Source organism: Mesocricetus auratus, unplaced genomic scaffold (assembly GCF_017639785.1).
Source record: "Mesocricetus auratus isolate SY011 unplaced genomic scaffold, BCM_Maur_2.0 Super-Scaffold_100031, whole genome shotgun sequence".
NCBI classification, from domain to species: Eukaryota; Metazoa; Chordata; class Mammalia; order Rodentia; family Cricetidae; genus Mesocricetus; species Mesocricetus auratus.
The window spans coordinates 16,926,226-16,953,075 of record NW_024429212.1 but is presented as its reverse complement, the minus strand read 5'-3'; the positions used below and the strand labels follow the sequence as shown (position 1 = coordinate 16,953,075).

General features: G+C 41.2%; 1 protein-coding gene, 1 non-coding gene and 1 pseudogene across 7 annotated transcripts in view; 1 reads left to right on the top strand and 2 right to left on the bottom strand.

Moving 5' to 3' along the window:
- The window catches only part of Evi5 (ecotropic viral integration site 5), a 132,614-nt gene that overhangs the window by 45,336 nt on the left and 60,428 nt on the right, over nucleotides 1-26,850 (top strand). For 4 of the 6 annotated variants that reach the window (XM_040733379.1, XM_040733378.1, XM_040733380.1 and 1 more), the window contains exons 5-14: nucleotides 49-123; nucleotides 4,748-4,873; nucleotides 6,479-6,622; nucleotides 8,885-8,974; nucleotides 9,068-9,165; nucleotides 11,351-11,411; nucleotides 14,497-14,550; nucleotides 17,220-17,252; nucleotides 17,805-17,951; nucleotides 25,821-25,955. In XM_040733379.1, coding sequence (XP_040589313.1) covers nucleotides 49-123; nucleotides 4,748-4,873; nucleotides 6,479-6,622; nucleotides 8,885-8,974; nucleotides 9,068-9,165; nucleotides 11,351-11,411; nucleotides 14,497-14,550; nucleotides 17,220-17,252; nucleotides 17,805-17,951; nucleotides 25,821-25,955 — 963 coding nt within the window. The remainder of the gene's footprint in view (nucleotides 1-48; nucleotides 124-4,747; nucleotides 4,874-6,478; nucleotides 6,623-8,884; nucleotides 8,975-9,067; nucleotides 9,166-11,350; nucleotides 11,412-14,496; nucleotides 14,551-17,219; nucleotides 17,253-17,804; nucleotides 17,952-25,820; nucleotides 25,956-26,850) is intronic. The other 2 variants (XM_040733381.1, XM_040733382.1) reach the window with 2 other exon arrangements.
- LOC121135086 lies at nucleotides 8,041-8,743 on the bottom strand (annotated as a pseudogene).
- LOC121135208 lies at nucleotides 8,682-8,788 on the bottom strand. Its single transcript, XR_005872424.1, has one exon. It is a non-coding gene; the product is annotated as a U6 spliceosomal RNA (small nuclear RNA).

The window sequence follows — 26,850 nt, the reverse complement described above, 5'->3', positions numbered from 1 at the left end:
TGTAATGTGCACGCTGAGGTATTTTGAATACCATGTTTTACTTTTTAGGCGTACTCCTTGGTGGATCGTGAGGTTGGTTACTGTCAAGGCAGTGCTTTTATAGTTGGACTGTTGCTTATGCAGGTGAGTTAACACGTGTAAGTAGTAACTGTCCACTGTTGAGGAGATGTAGCCGTTCACGGGGTATGAATATTGATGGTCAGTTTAATAAAGAAAACCACTCACAAGAGAAACTGATAACCAGATTGACACTCCGAGAAATACAGTCTCAGCCGCACTCCGAGACTGGACTGGAACCCTGAAAAGAAAGGGAATCCCCTTCCCCTCAGCTCTTTATTTCCTCAAGTAAAGCAGATTTGTGTTACCTACCTCCCTAGACATAATGTACATAGTAATTTACTTTGCACTTTGAAAGTAAAATGACGTATGGTAATTTACCTCTCTTGCCACCAACTGAAATTTCAGCTCTCATACCCCTCCTCCCTCCTCTCTGTGTTCTTCTCCTCCTGTCTTCTTTGGAGATTATATGCTGTATCACTGAGCTGCAGGCCCAGCTCCCTCCCGTGAAAAAATAACTACAAAAGCTTTTTACATAGACTGTGTGTGGCCATGTGTATGTATGTAGGAGTTGATTCTCGTCCACCATATGGACTCCAGGAATGGAACTCAGGCATTGGTCTTGGCAAATGTCTTTACCTGCTGAGCCGTCTCGCCAACTCCCCCACCTTCTGCCTCTTACGTTTTTGAAGACGCATTTTTATTTTTAATTGCGTGCGTGTGTGTGTGTGTGTGTGTGTGTGTGTGTGTGTGTGTGTGTGTGTGTGTGTGTGTGTGTGTGTGTGTATGAGTGGGAGGGTTGTGCACATGCCTGTAGTGCCTGTGGAGGGTATGGTATCTTAACTGCTGAGCCATCTTCCCCCCCTTTATTTCTTAATGTATACAGTTGTATCAAGATATTCTACAAAAGCTTTTTACCTATTTTTAAATTTCACTTGTCAACATTTAGTGGGGAGTAATCTTTTCCCAACCAAGGATGGTAAGAATAAAGTTATAAAATCTTATTTATGTTATTATGTATGTATTTGAAGAAATATATATGAGTGTTATATATCATTTAGCTATAGGCTTGTTCTCTTGTTATACTAAAGTTATGTTACTCAGCTACCTTTTCTGTTCCAGGGATTTGACATTGGCATTGACTGATTTCTCAGAATTATAGGGGCAGAACAATTGAAGCTGGAAAGGGAAATGGCATATACAATCATCTATTTAGCTTTGCTGAATATTTTCTTCTATTTTACTTTTTATGTAGTCTCAGAATTTTTGTCCTGAAAAATGGCTTGATTTGAGTTGTGCAGGCTGAAGTTTGCATCTCAGTCCTGCACTCAGCTGATGAGCTTAGATTAGAATGTTTTTTTTAAAGATTTATTTATTTATTACGAATACAACACCTTGCCTCCATGTACACATCAGAAGAAGGCACCATATCTCGTTACAGATGGTTGTGAGCCACCATGTGGTTACTGGGAATTGAACTCATGACCTCTGGAAGAGCAGTCAGTGCTCTTAACCTCTGAGCCATCTCTCCAGCCCCAGATTAGAATGTTTAACGACCCTGTTTTAGGTAATCTGATTGTAGCGTTATGCAGGCGTAAGCCAGGCATGGTGTTTGGCGCACGGGAGGCAGTACAGTAAGACTTGAGTGGCTTTTGTCCATCTGGAGTAGATGAAAGCAGAGCAGCAATCAAACTCTGTTCCCTGGCGTTTTACTTCTGTTTCCACACTATCTGATTTTTAAAGACTCTGTCAGGGCTCCTCCTTTTACCCCATCCTCTTCTTCATGTTTGTCTTTCACTCAGGTGCCAGGGATAAACCCAAGGCTTCATGCACACTGAACACTTGTGCTTCTCTTGTTACAGCCCTGGCCTCCGTCCCTCCTTTTAGGACACACTGGAGTATAAACAAACCGACTGCTACTTATAGGAACCGCTTGCATTGGTTACTGTAGGATGGTTTTCTGTGCTCGTTAAATCTGGGCTATCATTTACGTAGCATACAAGTAGATATGTTAATGTTGAAGTATGTAGAACCTCCACAAAGTTCTGATCATCCTGATTCATAAATTGGTTGCAACTTGTAGATCTGTTTACTGTTTAAGTCAAATATCATTATCAATCTAGTGATTTTTGCTACAAATCTGTTCCTTTTTCTTTCTCTTTTTCTAACTGCAACCGAGTACCTAGACTCCAGATTCTAGAGAACAGTGTCCTCCTCCTTGAGGAATGAGTCTTGCAGTAACTTACACAGTCTCATGACTGAGTTTCCTGTGAAGCGGCTATGCCACCAAAGTCATCTTTTGCACCCATTGTTTACTGACTGTACAACCTCAGTATAATGGTTTCTGAGTTTCTTGTTTCATGGGACTCCTGCCTTTCTACAAGAGAATATTTTAGTCCTGGAGAAATAGTCACACAAGAAGCAGAAAACAGATTCCATCCCTTGGTGTGGCTGAGGAGCCTGAGACAGTAACTGTCTGCCAGGCTCCCTGAGGACAGGGGTCAGAAGCTAGAGAACTGTCTCGGTGGAAGTGACTAAGGAGTTGGCGCGATGCTCCGCTCAGTCCTGCCCTTTGAAGTGGTGAGGTGTGAGGTGGAAAACAGCAGTTACCTTAAGGTACAGCGTAGTTCAGCTTAAAGACAAGAATCCCGGAGAATGAGGTTGAGCATAGAAGGGTGAGTCTGGAAATAGAGGCAGATGAGGGGACTAAGACACCGTATAGGATCTTATGACTGAGAAGTCAGTGGGGCTTTAGGTCTTGAATTAATAGATTGGTCTCCACAGCACCCCTCTGGCAGTGTTAGCACAGAGGAAGGACATGCAGGTTTGCCTTCTGTCCATGGCTGTGTTAAGCGTGGGGAAAATGTATTTTGCCATTTGCAACTGTTTTCAGTAAGAGATACCGAGAGGTCTTTTGGGGACATCCTCTTAGAATGCATTTACAAGCTGTAAATGAAGTTTAGAAAACTACTATTTTGAGAAAGTTATCTAGCATGTAGGTGCTGTTTCCTAAATATTTTGAATGCCTTCTAAATTACTTTCTTACTGGATATTTCCTAGTGACTTATACTTTAAAAACCCAATTACAGATAATTTTAAAATGTAGAAGTTCTTACGGTATTTACATCGGGTATCATTTCTGTTCAGAATCCCCAAAGCTTTCTAGCTGTTTTAAGGTAAAAGTAAAAAACAACAGAATGGCTTCCAAAGCCTGTGTGCTTGATTTCATTTTTTTCTTCTTCATAATTCCTTTACTCATGACCCCTTTTAAAGGAATGTAAATTTAATCTGATTAATTTTTTTTATTCTCTGCTTGGCATCTAGTAAGTACTTCTTGTGTAGGTTTTACTTTATTCATAGGGATAACTTGACTTGAACTTGGTGGTCTCCTGCTTGCTGGTCAAGCATGCCAGCATTTTAACGTCTGTCTTAGTTACTTTTCTATTGTAGTGAAGAGACACTGTGACCAAGGTGGCTTATCAAAGAAAGCCTTTAAATGAGGACTTGCAGTTTCAGAGAGTGAGCCCATGGCTGTCACGGTGGGGAGTGCGCCATAGGCAGGCAGATAGGCTCTGGAGTAGAGCTTGTTTTGAGAGGGAAGGAAGGAAGTGGGGAGAGATGGAGAGGGTGAGGTGAGGGGGAGGAAAAGAGAGGGGGGAGAGAGAGAAACTGGATCTGGTGTGGGCTTTTGAACCCTAAAAGTCCACCATCAGTGACACACCTCCTCCCAACAAGGCCATACCTAGTCCTTTCCAGATACTCTAACTGGGATCAGGCATTCAAATCTGTGAGCCTGTGGGGCTGTTCTCATTCAGACTCCACAGGGATCTTGTTCCATTTTAGGACCTTTGTACACTCTGACTTCAAGGACTGTTTTCCCCTCAGATGTTCCCTAGTTTCCTTCTCTTGTTTGTTTAAAATTTACTTTATTGAGGTTCCATCCCTGAATCATATAAACAGCAGTTTGTCTCCCCAGCATTCCCTTATTCTAGTTGATTCCATAACATTCGTCACCACTGACATAAATGCGATTTGTCTACATATTATCTATTTATCTCTAGAAAGTTTAAGTTCCTTGAGATTAAAGCTTATATGCTTTTTTGTTGTTGTTCTTGTATTTAAAAAGAGTACAGTATCTAGCTGTACATGATGGTTAGATGATACAAGTTCAATTCAGGGTGGTATGGCCAAAGACGTACGTGTGTGTGTGTGTGTGTGTGTGTGTGTGTGTGTGTGTGTGTGTGTGTTAATTAAGTTAATGAATTAGACAAATTGAGGCAGTTGGTCTCAGAGTTGGCAAGAGTCTTATCTGATTCTCAGAATGGAAGTCTAGAACATCCTGAATTATTCCATTGCACTTTATACGTTACTCTGTAGCCAGTGAAAACACTATTCATAGGGCTGAATTCAGTGTCCAGAATCCATGTACACGAGCTTAGTGTGCTGGTGTGGGTGTGCAATCCCAGTGCTAGGAAGGGTTCCTCAGTGAGCCCATGACACTGAGACCCTGCCTCAAGAAAACAGGAATGGCACTGAGGGTTGATCTCCTTGTACACACAAACACATATACATTAAAGAGAAAAGAAGAAACAGCATTGGTTATTGAGTGGTATTCTGTTTACAGTATGATTTGGCTTATTCATGTATCATGAAATGTTGAACTGTGTTAGTTTTCTTCTTCTTAAAATAGATGCCGGAAGAGGAGGCTTTTTGTGTGTTTGTTAAATTAATGCAAGACTATAGACTTCGTGAACTCTTCAAACCAAGCATGGCAGAATTGGGCCTTTGCATGTACCAGTTTGAATGCATGATACAGGTAAAAGTTCACTTCGTCTCTTCTGCCCCCGCTTCTGAATGTCAGCTTCACAAATTTTGTGTCAGAGTCGTAGAAGCGAGTGCTGGAGAGATGGCTCAGTGGTTAAAAGCCCCTTTGCTGCTCTTGTAGAGAGCCTGGATCAGCTTCCAGCACCTGCATGGTGGCTCACAACCGTCTGTAACTCCTGCTCTAGGGGATCCGTGCCCCCTTCTGGTCTATATGGGCAGCAGGCACACACAGTGCATATAGATCCATGCTGGCAAAATGCTTAAACCCATAAAGTAAAAAGGCAGAGTGGCAGTTGGAAAAGCAGCGAGTGTTTTAATCCCATGATGGCTTGTTGGTCATGCTTTAAAGGCTCCTTATGCAGACTTTAAGCATTGGCCTCAGACATGCTGTACCTTAGGCCCTGCTGCTTCTGTCTGCTGTTGGCTGTTCTGTTAAGGGCTCAGTGCTCGTGTGGAATCTCAGTTCTCTGGCCGCCGAGACTGTCCATGCCGTTGTTCACTCCTTCCCTCCTTTCTCTTTGAATCTTGTTCCCACCCCATCTGATGATTTTTTTTTGCATGCTTCCATGTGACCAGCCTCAGGTTCAGATTGTTTAGAAGCCTACGCATAAAGGTGGAGAGAAGGGGAAGACTGGAATCAGAGTCAAGAGCAAATCAGTTAGTGTTTGTCTTTTTTAAGGCAGGGTCTCACTGTGTAGCCTTGGCTGGCCTAGAACCTGCTATGTAGACCATACTGGCCACAAACTCACAGAGATCTGCCTGCTTTTGCCTCCTGAGTGCTGGGACTAAAGCTGTGTGACATCACACCTGTTGGAAACTTCTTGAAAAATTTTACTTTTCTGGCTTTAATTTTTTTAAAATTTAATTTATAAATAAATAACCTTACTGTACTATCCATCCTTTAATAGCAAGGTAGTAGTATTTGCCTTGATTTACATTCCAGTTAGAGGGGAAGATTCCTAGAATATGCATCAGCATTTTGGCTGGCATGAGAAGCAGTTTTCAGAGTTACCTTTCTCTGGAATATGAAATCCCGTGTTGTATAAAGAGTAGGATATAAAAATGTTTTTACATTTTAACAAAATCAGAATATATCATGTGATACTTTTTCCCTCTTGAAATAGTTTTCTTTGTTGATACAAACTTTAAACTCTTGGTGCTGTGAGGTAAAGGTGGATTGACTGATAGTATGTGGTACTTGAAAGTTTTTGGCATGGCATTTCTTTTATTTAGAAAATTTTAAGATATATTATAACTAATTAAAAATGTAGACACTATTGGACAACTATACTCATCAACAAAGCAAAAGAAATAAACACTGTATTACTTTGCTGTTCAACACTGGTTGGATGATATTTGATTTAAGTTTAATTTGTCTGTGATTTAGTTTTCCTTATTAGTGAATCAAATCAAAGATATACCTGAAGTTCCAACTCCAGGTTACTTCTTTGCCCTTTGCTGTTAACGAAAGAGTTTCAATTTCTGTATTTGAGTTTCTCTGTTATTCTGGTTCTTGTTTGTGTTGCTGTAGGCTTACCTACGAATGCTCCAGCTGAATTCCTTAATTTTATTTAACTAACTCTTCTCTCTTTCTTAGGAGCATCTTCCAGAGCTCTTTGTCCATTTCCAGTCTCAGAGTTTCCACACATCGATGTATGCTTCTTCCTGGTTTCTGACTATCTTCCTTACGACCTTCCCACTACCCATTGCAACGAGGATATTCGACATCTTTATGTCTGAGGTAAGCTAACGAGAAGACTAGGAATAAAAACAGAATAGAGGAGTCGTCGTGTTACTACGCGCCGGGCGATGTAAGAAGCAACGAGAGAGTTGGCTCTGGGTCCCCCAGCACTGCTTCCTTGAGTTAACCCCGTTTAACCCTCATAACAGCCGCCATGTTAGAGTCTGAATTTGTTAGATGATGGGTGAGGAGGCTGAGACTTGCAGGGAGTTTGAGTAGCCTGACTATAGATATTACAGGTACTTGGAACTGTATCTAAGATTCACATATATACAGTTAAGTGTAGCACGAATTCTAGTTGGTCTTAATAGTAAAAACTCGTGGTCAGCTATCGGGTGAAGGCAGAAGGATCAGAGAGGCAGAGTGGAAAGCCACTTGAGAGTTCTCACCTCTTCCAGTGCTCAGACCAGAGGGTGATCCTGTCCTCAGACTGCATCCTCAGACTGCCTGCAGTGAGCTCCTGTCTCCTCCCACCTTACATTCCTCTCTCTGCCCAGCCATACCCTTCCTATCTCCACCTCCATAGTGCCGGGATTAAAGGTGTGTGACTCCCAAATACTGGGATTAAAAGTGTGAGCCACCGACACTTGGCTTTGTTTCTCTTTTAGATTGGATCAATTTTGTGTAGCCCAGGGTGGCCTGGGACTAACAGAGATTTGTCTGCTTCTGCCTCCCAAGTGCTGGGATTAAAGGTGTGCACCACCCCTGCCTGGCCTCTATGGCCAACTAGTGGCTAGCTCTGCACTCTGATCTCCAGGCAAGCTTTATTTGTTAGATCATAAGCAAAATAGCACCACAATTAAGTTTTGGACCTTCTCTCCAAATTCATGCTCTTTAAAACCTTTGAATAATACAGTGAGAGTAGATGAGAAGTAAATTCTCCCACAGTTAATACTGTTACAGTGCATCTGTCTCCCAAATAATAAGGCACATAATTCCTATGTTAAGCTGCCTCTCTTCTGCAAAGGCTTTCCTATTGTACTTTAGCTATAGGTGACATGGTAGTGAGTGTTCCTTGTCTTCTGTTGTCTGAGCGTGGTATTGTTAGTTACTTCTTGGAAGGATCAATTTATGTGATTTATCTGATTTAGTTGGGACTGAAGTTGGCAAACAACAGTTGACTCACTAATCTCTGTGGTTTCCATATCAAAGTTGTCCTCTCATTTGTTTTCTTGGAACCCTGCCCCGCCTATTAGTGCATGTGCTAGTGTCCACAGTAGGGCTACAAGGTAGGGGAACCCTGCCCTGCCTATTAGTGCATGTGTTAGTGTCCACAGTAGGGTTACAAGGTAGGCGTGAGTAGTTGAGAAGGGGACAGGTGGGTCATCAAGTCTAAAATGCTTGTTTTCGGACTCTACAGAAAATGTTTGCCAGTTCCTAGTTTAGATCCTTAAATTCTTTTTTTTTTTTTTCAAGTGTGAAAAACCCCAGCTTTATTATGTAACCTGTAAACAACCCCCGAACCTCATTACCCTCCTCACAAAGGCACTTCACAGACTCTGGCCAGAGGAAGCCCTCTGACCCTTAGAGGTCCTGGGCAGCAGGGCACAGGGCCTGGTTGAGGCAGGCCTGGCACTGAGGATGGACAGGAAGGCAGATCTGTTGGCCAAAGCCCACGAGCAGTCCATTGATCTCACTCCACAGCCCCCTGGGTAGCCACTCCTCCAAGGCTGTTCGGGTCTCCTCTGGGGTCTTGGTCACCTTCTTGGTCCACCTCAGTCGGTTGGTGATTCTGTGCACATGCGTGTCCACTGCTATGCCTGATATGGTCCCCCAGGCCACAGCCATAGCCAAGTGTGCCATCTTGGGCCCAACACCTGGCAAGGCTACCAGCTCTGCCACGGAAGCAGGGATGTCCCCTTCATAGTGCTGCTACAGTATGGCGGTTGTCTGCTTGATGAACTTTACTTTGTTCCTCCAGAAGCCCACAGGGTAGATGAGCCTGCCCAGCATGTCATCATCTGTCTGTAGGATGCTTTCCACAGTCAAGCCCCGTGCCCGTAGGCGCTGCATAGCACCCGCTGTCACCTGGTCTTTGGTCTGGCTGGAGAGCATCAGCAAAAATATGGAACGCTTCATGAATTTGCGTGTCATCCTTGCGCAGGGGCCATGCTAATCTTCTCTGTATCGTTCCAATTTTAGTATATGTGCTGCCGAAGCGAGCACAGATCCTTAAATTCTTACCTTGGTATTGTTTTGAATGATTAGTTTTGATTGAGGGAAGCATAAACAAATGTGACTTTATTTTACTTGTTTCACCAGGGTTTAGAAATTGTGTTTCGAGTGGGGTTAGCACTTCTTCAAATGAATCAGGCAGAATTAATGCAACTTGACATGGAAGGGATGTTACAGGTAAGTCAGTTCATGGTTTCTTGTGTGTTTCTAGACATGCCATTAGCAAATCATATATAGTAATCATTCTGCCTTTCATGTGTTATCTCTTAGCATTTTCAGAAGGTCATTCCACATCAGTTTGATGGTGGCCCAGACAAATTAATCCAGTCAGCTTACCAAGTCAAATATAACTCAAAAAAAATGAAAAAGTAAGTATTTTGTGTGACCTCTTGTAGTTAAGGAGCTTGTTGTGCATATGATAGGTCAGTGGGCATGGGAAGCACTCTTGTGAAAAGTACCTCCTTAGGCTATCAGGTTTTTACCTGATTTGTTGGTGTTAGCTTCAGTACAGCAAAGGTTATGTTAGACTGTCGTCCTGCTTTTATAGTGATACACAGGACCACTGCACGCTACTTTTAAAATCCCCCCTGTGTATGGGTGTAAGTGTGCTGTCACCTTTAATATCCTCTGTTACTACTCTTGGTGCTAGGCAGTGAGCAGAGGGACTGAGAATGCTAAGTACATACTCTACCACCTAGTTGAACGCCTCGCCTCCCATGCTGTCTACTGAAAAACAAAGTTAGTGATTCTAGCCACTGACACTGCTTTCTTCTCAGCCCCTTCCCGGGTTACTTAAGAGCTGTGTAGTCAGCGGCACTGAGCAAGATTGGGCTTCTCATCTTTTAATTGCTATTTCCTGGAGAAGCATTGTGTGGCACAGTTTTCATTAACAAAAAGTTCAAGATAGGCAATGTCAGTTTTTGGCTTAATTTTTTTCTCTCTTAAAAATAAAGTTAGGGCCAGGCGGTGGTGGCACATGCCTTTAATCCTAGCACTCGGGAGGCAGAAGCAGGCAGATCTCTGTGAGTTTGAGGCTGGGGCTGGACCGATAGCCTCCAAAACAATACAGAGAAACCCTGTCTCGGAAAACCAAATAAAGAAAGAAAGAAAGAAAGAAAGAAAGAAAGAAAGAAAGAAAGAAAGTTAGTATGTTAATTAAGACTTACAGCTATTACAATTCTTTTCTAGCTTCCAATACTTAAATGAGTCCAGCCGAAGGTCACTGGGGCTTCTGTGGTGTAAAATGTTTCTAAACTGTAGCAATGCTTACAGTAGCCGGAGCGTGTTCCTTTGAGCCAGGGTCTCCCTTTGTATCTCAGGCTGGCCTTGAACTCTGGTAGTCCATCCTAACCTCCCACATAACAGGGTTAAATGTGTCACCTTGTCTGGCTTACTCTCTTTTTCTCAATACATTTTTTGTTCCTTTGTAATATCAATTCTGAGCACAAGGTGTTTCCATTTCCTCTGGGTCCTTGCTGTATTAACTATTCCTTCCGTGTTTTATCTCTAACCTCTATTTAGTGTCTTACTACATTTATTCACTCTGTGTGTTTGCACTCACAAACAGGGCATCTCACCAGCCCTCTCTCTCTCTTACTTGTGACATGGTCTCACGGTGTAGCCCACTGTTCCGCTTGTTCCTCACGGGGTCTGGGATCACAGGTGTGTACCACCACATCTGGCCTTAAGCTCTGTTTCATTTTCTTGCTCTACGAAGGTCAGTTTGCACTGAGTTTTGACTTAAAAGTACTATAACAAAACAAATAGAGCATTCCATCTTGCTTTTTATGAAGCTTAACTCTAAAGGAATGAATAGTTTGTAGTCATTAGCTTAGCTTTATATCACACTCTCCAAAAAATTATTTATTTATTTATTTATTTATTTCTAGTGTATACAGTGTTCTGGCTGCATGTATCCCTACAGGTCAGGAGAGGGCACCAGATCTCATTATGGATGGTTGTGAGCCACCATGTGGTTACTGGGAATTAAACTCAGGACCCCTGGAAGAGCAGCCAGTGCTCTTAACCTCTGAGCCATCTCTCCAGCCTTCATATCATATTTTAACTATCTTTTTCCCAACTAGGAACATATTTAAATATACAGAAAAATAGATTATACTGACAAATATCCATATTTTGTATCTAGCTTTAGCAATTGTTAATACTTTGCCATATTTATTTTCCTTAGAAATTGTAAAAGCAAAGTACTGTAAAGTCGTATTCCCTGATATCTCGTGTCCATTGGTATAAAACAAAGCCATCTGCTTCCTTTGCTGTATGACTTTCACAGCTTAACAATGATGTCATATGTGCAGAGTGTGTGACAGGATGTTTTTGCCATGGATTGCATCTCTTGCAATGGTCATACATTTACCCCTGTCCTGACCTTTCCTCCCCTGCCCATTCGACTGTTCTGTTAGTTTTTCCTCATATAAATTGTTTCAAGTTACACCTTGAGGAAAAGTAAAGAAATTGTGTTTTATGTTGATATGTCCTTCTAAATTAAATAATTTACTTTTGAGTGAGAATATACCTTTAACTTTCTCTTTTTAGACTTGAAAAAGAATACACTACAATAAAGACAAAAGAAATGGAAGAGCAAGTTGAAATTAAAGTAAGCATTTCGGTGTTTTTAAAGGTTGCTGCAGATAACATTTAAGTCAGGAATTTGATAGTAGGTGTTAGGATAAAATCTGTGTCTACTGGCGTCTTCATGTCGTTGAAAGCAGCCCAGCGTGACTGAAGCTGCTGCTCCTCGCGTGTGAGAAGAAACAGTTCTCTCTTTCCCTTGTTCCTCTTTAGGAGAAAACAGACCCATGGAAATTGCATTCTGCTTAAACATAATTGTAAAACTTGCAGAGAAGGTAGTTACGTGCTAGACTCTAGAGCAGAGTCCTCTGAGGCAGACTCCATAGGACAAGTCATTTATGAACTAATTGTCCTGCTGGGGCATGGCAGGTTCCCTTGGCCAGTGCAAATTTTTCTTTAAGCAAAATTTATACTTTTGAATTACCCTCAGGAAAGCAGGTAGATTTTCAATTTGGAGGATGAATAAATATATTCTTTGTCCTCTGAAATTTTTATTTGTACCTCCTGTAAGCCAAGAAATTCCTTTTAAATTTAGAAAGTACTAGCTTCTGTAATAATGTAGATAAGATGGTACATATCTAGTACAGTGGGTTAACCTGTGCCAGTAGACAAAAGAAGTTTGGCATCTGTAGATCAGTATAACTGTTAATATCTGTACAATGCCAGCTCAGTACAGTAAACTCAGATACATTTTCCCAAAGTTTCAAAAAAACCTAGAACCTCTGGCCCTACTGCCTCCATCTCCCAAGTGTAGAGACTGTAGGCATTGGCCCCCAGGCCTGACAAAGCCAGACAGTCCTCCCCCTTACTGTACTTGTTCCTGTTTTTGTTGATGAAGAAGTGAAAACAGGTTTCAAGCCAGGCAGGCCTGATGGCACACACCTGTAATTCCAGCTACTCAGAAGCTTGGAGCAGGGAAGCTGCAAGTTCAAGGCCTGTCTGGGCTACAAAGTGAGTCCAAGACCAGTGTGGACAATTTAGTGACCACTTATCTCAAAATAAAAGCCAAAAAACACAGACGGAAGCTATAGCTCAAGTCTGTGGTGGTGTAAGCATCCTAGAATTTCTTTTTTTTTTTAAATTTATTTATTATATACATAGTATTCTACCTGAATATATACCTATAGGCCAGAAGAGGGCACCAGATCTCATTATAGATGATTGTGAGCCATCATGTGGTTGCTGGGAATTGAACTCAGGACCTCTGGAAGAACAGTCAGTGCTCTTAACCTCTGAGTCATCTCTCCAGCCCAACGTCCTAAAATTTCTAAGGCAACACCCAGTACTACAGGAGGCAGCAAGGGAAGTAACAAAACAAAGGAAGGGCCAAATGTTTAAAATTAAAAAAAAAAAAAAGAAAAGAAAAGAAGAAAGAATGAATAACAACAAACTAAGGTTGGAGTTGCCAAGAAATAAGTAGGAAACATTTCTCTTCACACTGTTATGTTTCTTCAGCTCTTAACTCACTGTGTTTTAGACGACAGAGCAAGAAAACCCCACTCTCTTTGTAGTGACTAAGACTTGTTCCAGGCTGTGAGCCATGTAATAAGATGTAAGAGTTCAGTTTATTTTCCCAAACTGAGGCTTTTGTGTATCATATAAACTGTACTTAAGTCTTAATGGAGAAGTAGCAGATTGAACTGGTGGAAGAGAAGACATTTCTAGAGGAGTCACAGGAAGTTAGGATTGAAAACTGGGCTGAGCTCTGAAGAAATTAATAAAAAGTGGTAACGGGTTTGAAGTGTGAGAGCTGGCCAAATGGAAAGACAGCATGGATTAAACAGAGACAAATGGTGGGGTAAGGTGGGTAAGAGCACTTGCTGCATAAGCATGGAGGTCTGAGTTTGAATCTCCAGCAAGCACCCTTGTAAAAATTGGACAAGGCTATGTGTACCTACAACCCAACCCCAGTGCTGTGGAGGGAAAAGTCAGTCCTGCTGACTGTGAGCTTCCCTTCAGGTCCAGTGAAAGGTCTTGTCTCAGGGGAATAAGTCAGAGTGGGAGAGCAGGGCACCATGCATCCTGCATGTGCAAATGGGTGTGCACACTTGGAAATACATCGCAGACACACACACACACACACACACACACACACAATTCAGGAGCAATTTTATGGGATTAATAAATTATATTGATCGAATATATAAAGAGATAAGTTGCAAAGTAGAATTTAACACTTAATAGTAACTTGATAAGTGTCAGGGAGTCTGGCATTTAACAATGACATAAATCTACTTTATTTATTTATTTTGCTTTTATAAGACGGGGTTTCTCTGTGTAACAGCCCTGGCTGTCCTGGAACTTGCTCTGTAGACCAATTTGACATTTACTCTATGAACATGCATATTTGAAGTTTATTCTTTGTTCAACTAATATTTGAATAGGAGACAAGGGTTGTTAGAATAAGATTATAAAGTAGGCTGTAGAGATGGCTTCGCTGTTAAGTGCACTGACTGCTCTTCCAGAGGACCAGGGTTAAGTTCCAGCATCCACATGGTAGCTCACAGCTTCAATAATTCCATTTCCAAGAGGGTGTAGCACCCTATTCTGAACTCGTTGGGCACTGCACACATGCGGTGGCTGTGTCTGTATACACATTCGGACAAAACCCTCATACACATAAAATTAAGATAATAAATCTTTAAAAATATAAGCCATTATAAATGGAGAAAACAGAGGCTGTTTGTGTATCACATGTAAGTTTAAAGTTTAATCACCACTGGCATGACAAATGGGATCGTTGTCCTTTGCCATGTATTTCTATGCTAAGTCTTTGATAGTTCAACATAGGATAATATAGCGGTTCTCCACAGTCATTTCTCATTATTCCTTTTTATTTCATATGTCCGTTGGTGTTTTGCTTGCATGCATGTCTGTGTGAGGGTGTTGACAGTTGTGAGCTGCCATGTGGGTGCTGGGAATTGAGCCAGGTCCCCTGGAGAGCAGTCAGTGCTCACAGCCTCGGAGCCACCTCTCCAGCCCGTCGTTTCTTACTATAAAAGGTAGTAAGTGCATTACCAACACTGTGACTTAGGGATCTTCCTTTTTTCCTTTTTTCTTTCTCTCTCAGGATCGTTTGCAAACAAACATTTTTTTCTTTTTCTTGGCAGAGGTTACGCACAGAAAATCGGCTTTTAAAACAGCGGATTGAAACATTAGAAAAAGTAAGTAAAATGACTATTGCAAGTTTCTTTTCTTTTTCTTTTTTTTTTGAGACAGGGTTTCTCTTTTTAACAGCTCTAGCTGTCCTGGAACTTGTACTATGGACCAGGCTGGCCTTGAACTCACAAAAATCCACCTATCTCTACCTCCGGAGTGCTGGGATTAAAGGCGTGTGCCACCACCGCCCAATGAGTGCTTGTTGTTTAAATATAACAAATCTAAAAAGAATTTGGCGTGTACGTCACCTATGATGCGGTGCTGGCCTCGTCTTCCCTAGCTTACTGTGCTTGCTAGTCATTGATAAGGAACATCCATGATAAGGCTTAACTGAAGTTATTAGAGTAATATACTGATGTCATTTTCTTTTGTTTTTTCATAGAACCTCTAAAAAGTATGACTTAGTTGGGAATACATTCTGACAGAATGTTTTAAAGATGAATTTCAATGTTCCCTGAGTTTTAAGCTGTATGTTGAACATGGCAGTTGCTTTGCTTTTATAATTTATTTCACTTTATTTTATGTGTATTGGTGTGAGGGTGTCAGATCCCCTGGAACTGGAGCTGTAGACAGCCGTGAGCTGCCATGTGGGTGCTGGGACTTGGACCCGGGTGCTCTGGAAGACCCAGTGCTCAACCACTGTGCCCCCTCTCCAGCCCTGGCAGTTGCTTTATATTTAATCAAAGTGACTGGCTCCCCATTTTAAAAATCTGTTTTCATGTTGATTTTTAACACTAGGTAGTTTTATACCTTATGGTTGTTAGCCTTGTGTTGATATCTGCTCGTTAGGTTTTCCTTCCTGTTTCATGTAAAATAGCAAGCAAGAAATTTTCATACTTTTCTTATTGTGCTTTTGATAGAATGTTTTGTAGTTGTGTTTTTTTTAACATTTATTATGTTTATTATTATGTGCATTTATTCTGACCTGCATGTATGCCTGTGGGCCAGAAGAGGGCACCAAATCTAATTATAGATGGTTGTGAGCCACCTTGTGGTTGGTAGGAATTGAACTCAGATCCTCTGGAAGAGGAGCCAGTGCTCTTAACCTCTGTGCCATCTCTCCAGCCCCTGTAGTTGTGTTTTTAAGAATGAATTGACTAATACAGTTTAAGAGTCTTCTTGAGCTAGGCTTGTACCGTGCACAAAGTCCTGAGTTCAGTCCCAGCACCATATAATTAATTGGACATAGTGGTGCATGTTCATAACCCCAGCACTTGGGAGATGGAGGAGGGAGGGTCAGAAGCTCAGAGTCATTTTTGGCTATATTGTGAGTTTCAGGACAGCCTACACTGTATGAGACTGTCTCAAAAACAAAAACAATCAACCCAACAATTTTCCTTAATTGAAAACAGCCGAATTCAGAAACTCTTTTAAAGCTAAAGGTTAAGAGTAAGTTGGTGTAAATCTGCCCCTTAAGATATTATCAAGTAAGCCGGGCGTTGGTGGCGCACACCTTTAATCCCAGCACTCGGGAGGCAGAGGCAGGCGGATCTCTGTGAGTTCGAGGCCAGCCTGGTCTACAGAGTGAGTTCCAGGACAGCCTCCAAAGCCACAAAGAAACCCTGTCTCGAAAAACCAAAAAAAAAAAAGTTTCTGAAAATTTATAGGTTAATATTCAAGAAAAAAACTAGAAAGGGGGATAGTTGGGCGTGTTCCTTTATTCTAGGAACCTCCATGATTTTATATTAAATAGTGGTGCACCAAGGACAAAATATTTATCACAGGTCTATTGATGTTGTAATGATTGCAGATACTGAATACCAAGTCATGCACAAGGACAAGGTGTTCATCACAAACAGATCTAATTGATGGTGCAAGGGCAGATACTGTATACAAAATCAAATATAGTTCCTCTTGTAAGATTGGATTGCAATGACTTGGAAGGCAATTTTACTTTTTGGTGATTTCATACACATATTGAGCTTATTAAGTCCTTCTAATTTGTATTATCCCTGCTTCCACCAAATACCCAGCTTGCAGAAAAATATGCAACTTAAATGATTTTCATTATTAGATATTTTCACAGAGTAAGTGTTATTTATTTCATTGAATTTCAGAGTGATAAAGAATATCTAAGAAAGGATAGTTTGGTTTTGTGTCTAGAAGGATAAATACCCGTTTTTCACTGGCATTGGGCTTTAGTTTTGACTTAGCACTTTGAATTATCTAAGTACTTAGGTCTCAGTTGAATTCTTGAACAAAAAGTATGCACCTTCGCTTATTGTTAAGAGTTTAAGTTGAACTTTTGAGTTTCTGTTATCATTTTTCTTGACTTTTTTCTTGGATGCTGATGTTGTACCCAGTTGCTGCTACGTTTTGTGAGTGGTGTATTGCTGACTCAGATCCCTCCCTTCCTTTCTGGAAGTGGTTTGATGATGTGAGTAGGCCAAGAAAAAAAAAATACTTATTTGTCCCAAGTAATGAAAGATTTATCTCTTTCAGAGATATTTATCTCTTTCAGAGATATGATTATCTGTAATTTGTCCCTATTTTTATACTTGTTTTTTACATTTGGAAATAAAAACACTTATTAAAAATAGTTTTGATTTAAATGCTATTTTAAATAGCAATGAGAAGTAGATAGAATTTGGGTGTGGATGCCTCTTCTTATTCCTAATTTTATCACTTTCATTTCCTGTCTTTTATATTTCTATCTAAATTTTTCCTTTTGTAGGAAAGTGCTTCCTTGGCAGATAGATTGATACAGGTATAGTTTATCTTTATTTATTTTTAGTGTTTTCACTAACCTCTAGAGAAAATCCTAAACTTAGAAATTCATACTTAATGCATGCAATTTTACATGCATTTTCTTAGAAATAATTCTTTGGGCTGGCATATGGATGCATACTTAATGATTTGGTAAATGTATTATCATTAATTGGATGCCTGTCTCTGCACGTTTTAAAGCTAACCTTATTTTTAAAGTATTTATTTCAAATGGCAAACAGTGAATTCTGTGACATTAATCACGGTTCACTGAACATTTAGCTCTGCATGTACATCTCAGTAATATTGCATGAATTGGGGTGTTTTTTTTCCGACTAAGAGAATTGTTCTTAAGACTGTCATATGAAAACTTCCTTTAGTTTCCTCAAATTTGCTAGAGCAAAATAACGAGCTCCTAGCTAATAATTACCTAGGCTATTCTGTTCTCTGAGGTGCTTTTTTTTTAACATGTCAAGAAATAACTAAACCCCACAAAAGCAGTCTTAAATCTATTCTAAATTGCTTTATATACACACAAAAATTATGTCCTAAGGGACAAGTGACAAGAGCCCAGGAGGCTGAGGAAAACTACCTCATAAAACGGGAGTTGGCCACCATCAGACAGCAGAGTGATGAGGCCAGTGCTAAGCTGGAGCGGGCTGAAAGCACCATCAGAGAGCTCCGGCACCGCCATCACTGGGTAAGGAGTCCAAAGGAGCGCCCCCCCCCCCAGGTCACACGCGTGACGCACAGCTTTAAGAACTGTTAAAACCTCCATGTGTTCTGTAACTCAAGGGAGTCCTCTCGTGGCCACAAAGGTTCCTGTTCTTCTTTTCCGTCTGTGGTTTTGTTAGAAATAGGTAATGTTTTCTTTTATGTTATATTATCTCCTAAGTCATAGAAGACAAGCAGTGTGCAGATGCTGTTTGGGTTTTTAGATATCTCCTTCATAGGAGGTAATGCTGGCATCAGCTAGTTTTTGGTCACTGCAGAGCAAAGTTACTACTCAGCCTTTAGAATGTGTATTTAAAGCTTCCATGATGCCGACAGCTTATATTTTGTGAAATGTTCTAGCTGAGACTTCTGTATCACAACATTGAATTGTGAGTTGAAGTACATGCCTACATTTACTTGAAAAGGAGAAATGTTGTCAAATAGGGGGAGTAATTCTTAAAAAATACAAATTACTGCTGGGCAATGGTGGCGCATGAATGGACTTTGCTGTTATTCAGCAAAATTAATCTGCATTCAACAGTTAGAAGACTAGAAAGGAAAAGGGCAACGAAGCCATAAGCCTGTATTTCTACTAGTTAAGGAGAATGGGTGCGTTAAAGTAATACTGGAATAGCTGCAGTGGTTTGAAGGCGTGAGACAGAAAATAGAGCTCCTTGTAGTGAAATGGACATGACGTGTCAGTGCAGTGTCATTGTTGTCAGTGTGGAAGGAAGGTGAGTTGTAGTGCTTATGTCAGCGTCCGCTGCAGCTCTGATGCAGTAAAGCCACAACACATGGAAGACGGTTAGTGCCGAACCCATGAGAGGGCAGTAAACTGTAGGTCATGGAGGGGAAGCTAGGAGAGTGTGCAGAATGAGTGAAATTAGTAGCATAGCCTTGAGGGAGCTTCCAAGTTCAAGCTGTACGTCTCAGATATTAAAATGCCTTGCAGAATGATTGTGGAAATAGTAGAAATTGCATTTTCAGAAAATGAGAGATACAGCAGCCTTAATGTAGATACATGCATTTTCTCACAGAAAGCAGGAAGGGAATGTTAGGTTTGTTTGTGTGGCCTTGTATATATGCTTCATTGAGAATTCTAAAACAATCCATTTTATGGCTTAGTAAAAGTTAATTGTGTCAAGACAGAAAAATGTTATTTCTGTAGTTATAGGTGAATATATTTTGTAGCAGGCTGGTCTCAAACTCACAGAGATCCACCTGCCTCTTCCTCCCGAGTGCTGGGATTAAAGGTGTGCATCACCACTGCTCAGCATCTAGTTTTTTTTAGTTAGGATATCCATTTACTTTTATATATGCATTTTGTGATTTTTTTATTGTGATAAAATATATCTAACATTTAAGTAAGTGTGGTTCAGTGGCATTGAGTGTATTTCCATTGCTAGTAACAGTATCATTGTTCGTAAAAATTTCTCATGATATTAAACTCTACTCCTTAAATAAGAAACAAATGAGCTTACTGTCGTGAAAAAGCTTACAAAAAATGGCACATTTAGTCAGCATGGTTATAGTACGTATGTACTGACAGGCAGGGCTTGAGAGATAGCTTGGTGGTTAAAATACTTGTTGCTCTTTGCAGAAGACCCAGGTCTGATTCCAGTGCCCACACAGCAGCTCACAACCTTCTGAGTCCAGTTCAGCTCCCTGTTCATGTACTTGGTGTGCATACATACATGCACATGGTATGCATACTCCATGCACTTGGTGTACATACATACATGCAGGCAAACAGAGGTGCTTGCAGGAGCACGCAGAGCTTCTGTGCTGGAGCAGCGGGGCGATCAGGGTTGGATCAGAAGGGAGCAGGTGGAAACTCAACTCAAGGCTGGCCTTGCATGTGTCTTAATAAGGGGTGTGCTTCCCTTTAGACTAGGTGAGGGGTCTGGAACTAAAGGAGGGAGCTGCAACAGGTCACCAGTTCAAGGACTGTGGGACTATAGCCCCCAAAGCGTTTGAGGAATACAGAAGGTAAGGGTTTGAGTATCTGGATTTTCACTGATTGGTGAGGAGAGAGCATCTTTGGCCACTGGTGGTAATAGGGGCTGTTACACAGCCAAGCTTTAAGTGATTCCAGGGTGTGATATTTGAATAGGCCAATTCTATTTTATGTTCACCTACTTAGGAATACAGTGGATGTATTATCCAACTTTCAGGTTATTGTGACAGATCAGTTGGAGCAAATCAACTCTCTGGAGGAAGTTTATTTAGTCATGCTTTCAGCTCGTAGTTAATTGGACCTGTTTCTTTGGACCGGTGGCAGTGTTTACATCATGTTGAGAACTCAAAGTGTAGGAAACCAGTTCCTCATGGCAGCCAGGAAGCAGGGGTGTCTCTTTCAAGGATACACCCTTAGTGTACCCCTCCCCCACTACACCCCATTTCCTAAAGGCTCCATATCCTTCCATGTCCTTTTATCTGAGTGATTTGGGATATGACCTTCAACAGTTGATCCCTGAAGGTGAACTGAGATGGACTCAGCTGCAGGGACCTGGAAGGAGCAGGCTTGACAGGCTGCTGTGTGGCCCCTGGGAGTTTGTGTGACTTGACAGTTGAGAGTGACCCCCATAGGCTCATACATTTGAATGCTTGACAGTTGAGAGTGACCCCCATAGGTCACACATGTGAATGCTTGACAGTTGAGAGTGACCCCCATAGGTCACACATGTGAATGCTTGGTCCCTAGCTGGTGGACTGTTTAGGAAGTGTTTAGGAGGAATGACAAGGGTCGTGGGCTTTGAGACTGTAAGCCTAAGCCAGGCCCAGTCTGTTTCCCCATCTCCATCTTGCTGATCCATGCCAGCTCTCAGCTACTGCCCCACAGCCGTGCCTGCCTTCCCGCCCCCCATGCCTCCCTCCATGACGATCATGGGGTAGCCCTTTACAACTGTAAGCAACCCCCAGTTAAATGCTTTCTTTTACAAGTTGCCTTGGTAGTGGTGTCTGTTTATAAGAACAGAACAGTAACCAAGAAGAGGAAAGAGTTAGGGATGGACAGTTAGAGCATCTGAATCAAAGTAGATTTCAGAATCAAATGGTATCAGGACTACCCACAACAGCAAGTGTAATGATCTCACTTAAGGTTGAGTATATTTAGGAATATATAGCATTCAGTGATTCTACCAGTAGAGGGTTTTGATTCTTAACTGATGAAACGGGTGATATGAACAAACCCACAGTTGTAGTCCTTAAGATTTTGCTTTTAATTATATGTACTGTCTGTGACTGACTGTGTGCAGTGTCCACAGAGGCCAGAAGAGGGATTCTGGAGGTGGAGTTAGAGGCAGGTATGAACTTACAAATGTGGGTACTGGGAATTGAACTCAGGTCCCCTTTCTTAACCACTGAGCCATCTCACCAGCCCCAATACACATCTCAGTAACTGGTAAAAGCCAGCTGGTAACAAATCATTATTGAATAGAAACTCTGAAGAGTTCTGTTGCCATATTGAACTGATGGGCATTTGTAAAACAGTATCAAAATACACATTAAAGTATGTGTGGAGTATAATTTTGGGTCATAATTTATATTGTATTTAATATTTTTACATACATGTAATATTGATCTCTTAAAAATTTAAAAGAATTAAAATATCTTCTTTGACTTTATCAGCATTCAGTTAGAAATTAATAATAGAGGGACTGGAGAGATGACTCAGTGGTTAACGTATTTGCCTTGCAAGCATTTAGACACCTGGAATAAATACTGAGTGGGAGCAGCACTCTGCAATTCCAGCACTTGGGAGAGGGAGGTGGGATCCTGGAAGCAAGCTAGCTAACCAGACCAGCTTGCATCAGAGCAATAAGCTTTTGACAGATTTTGCCTCGGTGAATTAGGTGGAAAGCAGTCAGGGAAGGCTCCTGTCATCAACCTTGGGCCTCTACATACATACATAACCAGTATGAGGGATAACAGTGGCTTTTTGCAGATAGAGCTCAATTGTTTTATTTTATATTCTGAATTTTTCTGATTCTTCTCCAGAGTGCCATTGTACTTTTTATAATCTGGATTCACTTAGACATTTAGATTAGAGAGAACATTGTAGAATTCATCCAGTTTTTAATCAGAAAGTGAGTTGTGTCCTAGACCAGTGGTGAATTTGGTTACCAGGTTTAGGTTGGTTGGTTACTGTAGCTTCCTTTGTAAAGATGTGGTTTCATCTTCACAGCTGTTAAGCAGTCCAGTGGGAATAGTTTGTACCAAATAACTACAGCTAACTACAGTTGCTTCTTGGTATCTTTAGGCTGATTGATTCCTGGAAGTACATTTAAGTCTGTGGCTGCTCAAAATCCTCACATAACCTGGCATCATAGTAACATATACCCTCCACATATCCTTCTGTGTACTTTACATTTAAATTTATAGGTTACGTATGCCTAAGTCAGTGTAATTAACATGTAAATAGTTGTAACTTAGAAAATAATATCAAGAAAAACTAATTGCTTAATACATTTACAGATCTGTAAAACTTTCCATAATTGGGTTGTGTCCATAAATATGGAGCCCATTGGTGTGGGGGTCCATCTATCTGTGTTCATTGGCTTTTATCTGTTTGGACATCCATGTATCTGTGTAAAGTTAGTTATTTCACTAGTTTTCCAAAGTGGTGGTTTTCATTTTTTCCTCACTTGTTCTGCACTTATTAGTGTTCTTTTGAAAGAAAACATTTGTCTTTCCTCCTTTAACCTCTTTTCCCCCCAGCACCTCACTGAAGCCTCTTTTGTATCACTCCAGATTCATAGACCTTTGTTTTTTCAATATTTCATATGATCTTTAAGAGTTTAATGCAATTGGTATAATGATGTTAAACTCATTTACAATTTAAAAGTGTAAGGCTTGCCTTTTGCTTATCATTGGAAGTTGTGTAATTTGAGAAAGTATGTTCAATAGTCTGGTGACATATTATTTATGATTTATTAATGCTTGCCTGAGGATTCAAAAAGCAAAGCCAGTCACAGGCTATAGAGGTCAGGCAGTGGTAACACACACCTTTAATCCCAGGACTCAGGGTTAAGAGGTAGACAGATCTCTGTGAGCTCTAGGCCACACTGACTACATGAAATTGATCCAGTCCTAAAAGCAACAGCTCACACAAAGGTGATCTCAGCACCTGGGATCACACACCTTTAATCCCAGCACTAGGGAGCTGATATGGCTGGGTAGAGAAAGGAGTAAGAGGAGGAGACAGGAACTGAGAGCTTTTGCCTCTGAGGATTTGTGGGGACAGGACCAGCCATTTCAGCTGGGTAGAAGTAAGACCTACTGACTTTGCTTCTCTTCAGCTTAAAGCTTGAACCCCAACATCTATCTCTCTTTTATTAATTGGGTTACACAATAGCCCGTAGGAATTTCTGATACTCATCTAGTGGATTTGTTTTCTTTATAACATTGGTGGCCTATTCTGGTCTGTGAGGGCATGCACACGTATGTCATATATTCTTAGACACACACATACATGTAAACTTAAAATACAACAATCTTTCTAAAAATAATATTGCTTTGATCTAAAGGTTAAAACTTTTATATATTTATATGTAATGTTTGTCTTTCATTTTAAATAACAAGTAAGAGCTCGCTATAGTGAGAGTATTTGTTTTCTTAACATCTCTTTATCATTAATAGTAATTAAAAGTAACTGGAGAAATTTTAATTTTAAAGGATTTATGCAGTTTTTAGGTATTAGAAGGAAATCGTATTTAAGTGATGGGTAGTTTTTGATAGTACTGGGATTTGAATGCAAGGCTAATGCATGGTGAACATGTCATCTATCCAGCTAGCGTATCCCCAGCCTCCTTTTTACTTTTTGTCCTGATACATGGTGTTACTAACTTGCACATAGTGAGTGACCCGATTTCATTCTAGCCCTGACTAGCTTTGAGTTTTTAATTCTTCTCTCTTAGCTTCCCAACTGCTGCAGTTATAGGCATGTGCCACTATGCCCGATAGATTTAAAAAACAAAAAATCCACAGCCATTTTGGGCACATGGGTAGGGATGGTTGTGAACATTTTTGGGGGCCATGTACCTGGAGATCAGAATATGCATTTTTTGTTGCAGAAACCTATTCTGGACTACTCTGCATTTTGTAATTCTATATTTCTTCTAGATGCTTATGAATGTGGCAGTCACATTCATGAGATTTCCTTACTATTTAATTTTGTATTACACATACTATTGCACATTTTGTCTTGGCAATAAGTAAAATCATATTTTAAAAGTAGCTCTCAATTGCTAGGTGGAGATTTGAGTAAAATGGAGACAAAGATGAGGGCATGCACCAGCATCCCCCGCGACATTTGTTACTTATGTATTTGTTGTTTTGGGCTGCAGTGGGCTTCAAGAAGCTGCAATGGCCTCCCTGGCATTTGTGAATGCAGTGGAGCAAACAGGGAGAGGGGAGGATGTCATGCCTCAGGGGTCTGTTTCTTTGTGTGGTGTCTTTTTTCCCTCTCTTCTTATGCTAATCCATGCAAGTATTTTAAAGAATTTGACATTTCTCAAGCAATACAGTTTTGCTTACTTAGGGTTTAAGATATTTCGCCTTATTTGGTGTGCCATTTTTAACTTACGATGCATTAAAATCTAATTTTTATTTATCTAAGCTTTATTTGCTTCTGTAGCCTGTTAATGAGCTAAATAAGCATTCTCAAGATATTGTATTATCTATACTGCAAAGGGTAAAAGGGAAGTTAATGTTTTTTGTTTATCTCAATTTTTTTTGTTTGTTTTTTGTTTTTTGTTTTTTACGAGACAGGGTTTCTCTGTATTGCTTCGGAGGCTATCGGTCCAGCCCGGCCTCGAACTCACAGTGATCCGCCTACCTCTGCCTCCCGAGTGCTGGGATTAAAGGCGTGCGCCACTACCGCCCGGCTTGTTTATCTCAATTTTAAATAATATTTCAACATGCCATCAGCATAAAAACCATGGAGTTATTTTATGTGCTTATTTAATTTTACTCTTTTGGTGGTGGTGCTGTGTGTTGAACAAAAGGGACTTGCCCTGAAAACAGTTTGTGTCTCGTTTGTAACCGTACTTGGCAAGGATTAGGCTCACATCACCTGCTAAGTGACCATGTGAAGCTAATGGTTACCATGTTGAATCAGAACAGATCCTCAGTTTCTTGAGAGGTGGGCAGAAAGGAGACAGGTGCTTCGTCTGAACAGGGTTGAGGAGTGGAATAGCTCGTTACCAAAAGCCACTGCACAGTCATCCCCAAAGACGCCAGAACTGGGCCTGCCTGCCTGCCTGCCTGCCTGCCTGCCTGCCTGCCTGCCTGCCTTCCTTCCTTCCTTCCTTCCTTCCTTCCTTCCTTCCTTCCTTCCTTCCTTCCTTCCTTCCTTCCTGCCTTCCTGCCTTCCTGCCTTCCTGCCTTCCTGCCTTCCTGCCTTCCTGCCTGCCTGCCTTCCTGCCTTCCTTCCTTCCTTCCTTCCTTCCTTCCTTCCTTCCTTCCTTCCTTCCTTCCTTCCTTCCTTCCTTCTTTCCTTCCTTCCTTCTTTCCTTCCTTCCTTCCTTCCTTCTTTCCTTCCTTCCTTCTTTCCTTCCTTCCTTCCTTCCTTCCTTCCTTCCTTCCTTCCTTCCTTCCTCCCTCCCTCCCTCCCTCCCTCCCTCCTTCCCTCCCTCCCTCCCTCCCTGCCTTCCTATCCCCCCCAGTCCCCCCTCCCTCCCTTGTAAACTCATTTGTTGAGGAAAAGGAAATACTTTGGAATACTGAGTATATCGAATTTTACTTTCTAGTTGCCCATAATGCCCACATAGTGTGATTTCATTATTTTTCCTGTATGCATGTATTTACATGCTTGTGTTTCCATAAAATTTCAGTATGTGTCTCTAACCTTTAGCATAAATGCAGCTCCACCTACAATGAAGATTTTGTGCTGCAGTTGGAGAAGGAATTGGTTCAAGCCAGACTGAGCGAGGCTGAGTCTCAGTGCGCATTGAAGGAGATGCAGGATAAAGTGTTGGATATAGAGAAGGTAAGGGAGGCTGCATGAGATGGGAGCTGTGCTAGACACTTGCCAAAGTCCCCACTGGAGAGCTGAATTAGGCCTGATGTGTTTTACATATGAGGACACTATGTTAGTTGCTGAATCAGCAAATAAGGAAATGTTGCTACTTGGTCGATGGTGCGTGCTTGCCTAGAAGGCATGAGGTCCTGACTTCAGGCCCCAGCCCCACATAGAGCCAGGTATAGAGGGAGCAGTTCAAACTTAGCCTGGTGTACAGGAGACCCCTTCTAAAGGGAGAGTGGAAAGGCAGAAAATAGAAACGACTTTAAGGCTGCGGATAAGAGAACCCTTTCCTGTGTCAGCGAGTTCCAGACTATCCCCGCTTGTTCTGGAGTCAGATTGTTATTGCAGCTCTGTGGTGTGACTTAGAACAGGGTGTTGACACTTCCAGCACTGCTTTACTGCTTAGCACTGGTTTAGCTACTCTGGGATTTCTGTGTTTCCATATAAAACTGAAGATTGATTTTTCAATTGCGTTGGAATTTTTGTGGGCATTGCATTGAATCTGTAGATTGTTTTGGTAGGATGCCATTTTTTGCTGTTAACCCTACCAATCCATGAGCATGGGAGATCTTTTCATCTTCAGGTGTCTTCTTCAGTTAAGAGTTCCAGTTCTTCCTGGTTACTTTCTTACAATTTTCCATATTTAAGGATACAAATAGAGAGCCGGGTGGTGGCGGCGGCAGCACACGCCTTTAATCCCAGCACTTGGGAGGCAGAGACAGTCGGTTCTCTGTGAGTTCAAGGCCAGTCTGGTCTACAGAGCGGATTCCAGGACAGGCTCCAAAGCTACACAGAAACTGTGTCTCTAAAACCAAAAAAAAGAATACAAATAGAGCTGAATTCAGTCCTCAGAATCCAC